The sequence below is a fragment of the Lolium perenne genome, chromosome 6 (assembly GCF_019359855.2).
Source record: "Lolium perenne isolate Kyuss_39 chromosome 6, Kyuss_2.0, whole genome shotgun sequence".
Classification (NCBI taxonomy): domain Eukaryota; kingdom Viridiplantae; phylum Streptophyta; class Magnoliopsida; order Poales; family Poaceae; genus Lolium; species Lolium perenne.
Window position 1 is genome coordinate 65,821,423 of NC_067249.2, and position 5,608 is coordinate 65,827,030.

The following is a 5,608-nucleotide window of genomic DNA, read 5'->3' on the forward strand; positions in this document are numbered from 1 at the left end:
TGTCGACGGGGTCCGGATCACGATCCTTACGGTCCGGTGCTCACGATCGGGACGAAACACGACAGAGCTATCAAGGCGGATTTCAAGTCAACAGCAAACTCCACCTCCAGATCCCACGCAGTACAGTCAGCACGAGCAGGGGTACATGCTTCCTCCCCGACATCGCCAGCCACCTGTTCGTATGTACTCGCCGTCACCTTTTCAGGCTCGACCGCCACCGAGGCGAGGTGGAGGGAGGGGCCGTGGTCAGTGAGATGAGTACTATTTGTATGCACCATGTATGAGTACTATTTGTATGCACCATGTATGACTACTATTTGTATGCACCATGTATGACTACTATTTGTATGCGCCATGTATGACTACTATTTCTATTTAACAAACATTTCATATTGAACTTCAAGCGATAATTAAGATACAACTTACTACTACAACATAACTCTCTGCTAACATATTAAATGGTACACCATCGCTACAACATACTACAAGATCCATGATTACTGATAACTAAAACACTAAGAACGCAGCACACCCTTTCCCTTGCCCTTCGACGATGCAGCTTTCATGGCCTTGGTGGTAGGCTCGAAGTCGTCGTCTGAATCGACGACTGGCGGTGCAGCACTCTTGCCCTTCGAGGACTTGTCACTCTTGCCCTTTGACGATGCAGCCTTCTTCGCCTTGGTGCTAGGCTCGAAGTCGTCGTCCGAGTCGACGACCGGTGGTGCAGCACTCTTCCCCTTCGAGGACTTGGCACTCTTGCCCTTCGACGATGCAGCTTTCTTCGCCTTGCTGCTAGGCTCAAAGATATCATCGTCGTCCTCACTCTCAACCGTCCACAACCATGGAAAGTTGTAATCTCTTTCCCTATCTCGTTCATTCTTCCAAGTTAGTGACTTCCACTTCTCATTCAACCTGATAAGCTCACACCTTATCTCCCGTGGGCTGCGAGCAGGCATCTTCTTCAATGGCCACCCATAAGAATATTTCTCAAACTCCCTACCCACCTTACGGAGCAAGGCGTCGCCTGCGATGAACTCCTCAAATGTGTCTACCTTACTCTCCCTCATCACTTTGCGGGCCTCGTCTAGAAGAGGTTTGGCCATGGATTCGGTGAAAAGATGGGGGATTCTTATATGGGGGATCCATCTTCCGAGAGAATACACTTTGAAACAGAAGGAAACACTGGGGGGTTTTTATAGGCTAGAAGGGACGACTTTCGGCGGGAAAAGGTGAGCGGGAAAAACTGGCGGGAGATTAGGGCGGGAGTAAAAGGCGGAAAAGAAGTGAGCGGGAAAAATTGGCGGGAGATTACGGCGGGGGTAAAAGGCGGGAAAAAACTGAGCGGGAAAAATTAGGCGGGAAACAATAATACTAAAACAGAAATGAAGATACATTGCAGCTGAAATAAAAATAGGATTTATCACTACAACGGAATTTAAGATACAACGACACTACAACGGAATTTAAGATACAACTGAAATTAAGATACATAGCCAATACGACACATCACACTACTTTCCCTGCGTCCACCGTGGCCATTTTCCGGACTTGTCGCCGCGTTCTTCTGCAGCTTGCGCTTCGGCGACTCTTTCCCTTAGTCTCTTCCTTTCCGCTTCACGAGCCTCCTGCGAACCTCTTCCTCTGCAAACCTACGTGCAGCCTCATCATCCATCCTCTTCGATTCACCTCTCGGTTACGAGCTTGTTCCGCCCTTAGTTTACGTATACGCCTCTCTCGCTCTGCTTTCTCATTAGCACGAACCTTTTCCCAACGCTCCTCCTCAAAGAACGTTGCCCACGCACGGCGCTGTTTCTCCTCAACCTCCTCGCGCGCCCAATCCGGCTGCTCCGTGTCTATCCAGTGAAACCATTTGCATAGGGGCGGGGGAGACTACAACACAAACAGTAAGATTAAATCAAATTCACAAACAAATTTAAGCCAACATACAATTATGTCGAAACATACCGGCGGCCTGGTGGACGACGAAGCTGAACTACGGGGTGGATCATGCTCATAGCTCGCACACATGAAAAATTTCATGCCGAACTGGTCGGAGAAATCCTCCACCTGCTTAACCTTACCAACACGGCCGCACCAACAACGCTCATGATCACCCGGGGGCAAACTTGCAGCCTTCGCCTTCACCGGCCTAAACTCCTGGTCAGAGCACGGCACACTCATGATGGCTAAGAGTGAGCAAACGGGATAAAATAGAGATACAAGAACTTGTGCAATCCAGAGTAGCGATGCCTGCTTTTATAGGCAAAAATTCGACAGTGTGGCGGGAAAATTTAGCGGGAGATAGTGGCGGGAGATGATGGCGGGAAGGAGTGGCGGGAAGGGTGGCGGCAAAGGCGGGAGGGAAACACGGCGGTGCGAACGCGAAAAGGCAGGAAAATTTCGTGCTGGGCAGAAAATCGGGTTCAATAAACCCGATTTATTGAAGTCGGGTTCAAATTGCCCGATTATTAGGTATCGGGTTCAACTTACCCGATTTTCAGAAATCGGGGTCAACCACCCCGATTATTACTTTTTTTATTTTTGTTTTTCCATCACGGCGCAGAAGTGGCAGGAGAATCTTATTTTCGGGTTCCCCAACCCCGATTTTGTTTATTCGGGTTCCTCAAACCCGACTTCGTAAATTCGGGTTCCACCACCCCGACGGTGTATTATTTCTGAAATTTGCTGAAAACGGCTATTATTCCTGGAATTAATATTAAAAAGTGTATTATTTAAAAAAAAATCGAGACTCCTCAACCAATAATCCTAGACTTACAGAAATTTGCTTACGGGCTTATCTTACGGGATTACGTGGTGCTACACCATTGGTGCTTATCCTGGATTTCCTGAAGTTGTGGGCCACGATCTGAAACTGTTGTGCCTGGGCTGTTAGTCCGTAAGACTTTTTTTGTAGAGTGTGTCCGTAGATGTAGCATTGTTGCTCCTCAACTGAGTTGACTTGTCTTCTACAGCTGCATCCTTGGCCCGGCAGCAGCAGCCACCCAGGGGAAAGAAAGAAGGAAAAGAAGTGACCTTTGACTCCGTCCATCCACTCGCACCGCCGTGCGTTCCTCACATACACACACCCGGCCGCCGCACGCTATTCGCTTCCCCACCCCTCCCGACCAGTCCCCTTCCACCGCAACCCAGACAATGGCCGCCGCCGCGCCACGCCCGCGCGGGTTGGCCTCCGGCACGGCGGCGCTCGCGCTCCTCGTCCTCCTCGCCGTCGCGGCCCCGCGGTGCCGCGTCGCGCGCGCGCAGCAGGGGTACGAGGCCAACGCGCAGGACGACTGCTACGGCCGGAACGACAGCACCGTGCTCGGCTACACCTGCAACGCCACGGCCGCCGCCGCCGCCCCCTGCTCCTCCTACCTCGTCTTCCGCTCCTCCCCGCCCTTCTACCAGTCGCCGGTCTCCATCTCCTACCTACTCAACCTCTCCCCGTCCGCCGTCGCCGACGCCAACGCCGTGCCCACCGTCTCCCCCGTCGCCGCCTCCCAGCTCGTGCTCGCGCCGGTGCCCTGCCGCTGCGCGCCGCGAGGCTACTACCAGCACAACGCCTCCTACACCATCATCTCCAGCAACGAGACCTACTTCATCATCGCCAACATCACCTACCAGGGCCTCTCCACCTGCCAGGCGCTCATGGCCCAGAACCCAACGCTCGACAGCCGCCGCCTCCTCAAAGATAACAACCTCACCGTCCCGATCCGCTGCGCCTGCCCCTCGCCGGCGCAGGCCGCCGCCGGGGTCAGGCACCTGCTCACCTACCTCGTCGACTGGGGCGACAGCGTCGCCGCCATCGCCGACCGCTTCCGCGTCGGCGCCCAGGCCGTGCTCGACGCCAACAGCATCACCGAAACCGACACCATATTCCCCTTCACCACGCTGCTCATCCCGCTCAAGAACGCGCCCACACCGGACATGCTCGTCTCGCCGGCGCCGCCGCCCGCGCCGTCGCCCCCGCAGACCCAGCCTCCGCCGCCGTCCGGCGGGTCGTCTAGCGGCGTTGCCGTCGGGGTCGGTGTCGGCGTCGGCGCCCTTGCGTTGGCGGGTCTTCTTGGCCTAATTTTCTTCTTTGTCCGGCGGCGCCGCCTCCGCCGCACACGGTCCGTCGATGGGGAAAGCGGCGGCCGTCCGGGGAAGGTCATGGTTATGGACGCACCCTCGTCCTCCGATTACGACCCGCTGGCGTCCGGCAAGCACACCACGGGCACGGCGACGACCTCCTCGTCGTCCTCCTCAGCGCTGGTGTCCGGCGACGCGCGCGCGGCGGCGGAGGCGATGACCCTGTACAAGTACCCGGATCTCGACAAGGCGACGGCGGGGTTCGCGGAGGAGCGGAGGGTCGCCAACTCGTCCGTGTACCGCGCGGTGATCAACGGCGACGCGGCGGCCGTGAAGCGGGTGGCCGGCGACGTGAGCGGCGAGGTGGGCATCCTGAAGCGCGTGAACCACTCCAGCCTCGTCCGCCTCTCGGGCCTCTGCGTCCACCGCGGCGACACCTACCTCGTCTTCGAGTTCGCCGAGAACGGCGCGCTCAGCGACTGGCTCCACGGCGCGGGCGTCGGCGGAGCCACGCTCGTGTGGAAGCAGCGCGTGCAGGTGGCGTTCGACATCGCCGACGGCCTCAACTACCTCCACCACTACACCAACCCGCCGTGCGTGCACAAGAACCTCAAGAGCAGCAACGTGCTCCTCGACGCCGACCTCCGCGCCAAGGTGTCGAGCTTCGCGCTGGCGCGGTCGGTCCCCGAGGGCGCCGACGGCGCGCAGCTCACGCGCCACGTCGTGGGCACGCAGGGGTACCTCGCGCCGGAGTACCTGGAGCACGGCCTCATCACGCCCAAGCTCGACGTGTTCGCCTTCGGCGTCATCCTGCTGGAGCTGCTGTCCGGGAAGGAGGCGACGTTCGACGGCGGCGACAAGAGGGGGGAGACGCTGCTGTGGGAGTCGGCGGAGGGGCTGGTCGTGGAGGGCGAGGACGCGCGCGGCAAGGTGCGGGAGTTCATGGACCCGCGGCTGCACGGCGACTACCCGCTGGACCTCGCCGTGGCCGTGGCGTCGCTGGCGCTGCGGTGCGTGGCGAGGGAGCCCCGGGGGCGGCCGTCCATGGACGAGGTGTTCGTCAAGCTGTCGGCGGTGTACAACTCCATGCTGGATTGGGATCCCTCGGACTACGGCAACTCGCGATCTTCCATCGCCGGGAGATAGATATCAGATTTGTACTACTGTAGTTGCATTTGTATTTAGGCTGCAAATTAAGATGCATTTTCCGCTCATGTACAGATTATTTTGGGTACAATCACTTCACTACAGCGAGAGTGATAAAATAAACATCAGAACTGAGTACGGGATTCAGTTATTGGAGATGAGGGCATTTCTAAGGACACGATGTCAAGATGAACCTATAATTAAAAAATGTATTTTAAATCTATTTAATTTAAAAAAAAATGGAACAAATTTCTAAGTGTACATCCTGTTAGCTCATAAAAGTTTTGCATAAAAAATATTTTGTGTGACCCATAAAAAAGAGCAAGAAAAATATCTCATGAAAAGCTATTTTTGGAGCATAGGCCAATGCACCACCGAGTGGGTGCCAATC

General features: G+C 56.0%; 1 protein-coding gene across 1 annotated transcript; it reads left to right on the plus strand.

The window, feature by feature from the left end:
* Window positions 1–3,035: 3,035 nt before the first annotated feature.
* Window positions 3,036–5,373, plus strand: LOC127307533 (protein LYK5). Its single transcript, XM_051338255.2, has one exon. The coding sequence runs from the start codon at window positions 3,154–3,156 to the stop codon at window positions 5,215–5,217; it is 2,064 nt and encodes a 687-aa protein (XP_051194215.1). The 5' UTR covers window positions 3,036–3,153; the 3' UTR covers window positions 5,218–5,373.
* Window positions 5,374–5,608: the final 235 nt, after the last annotated feature.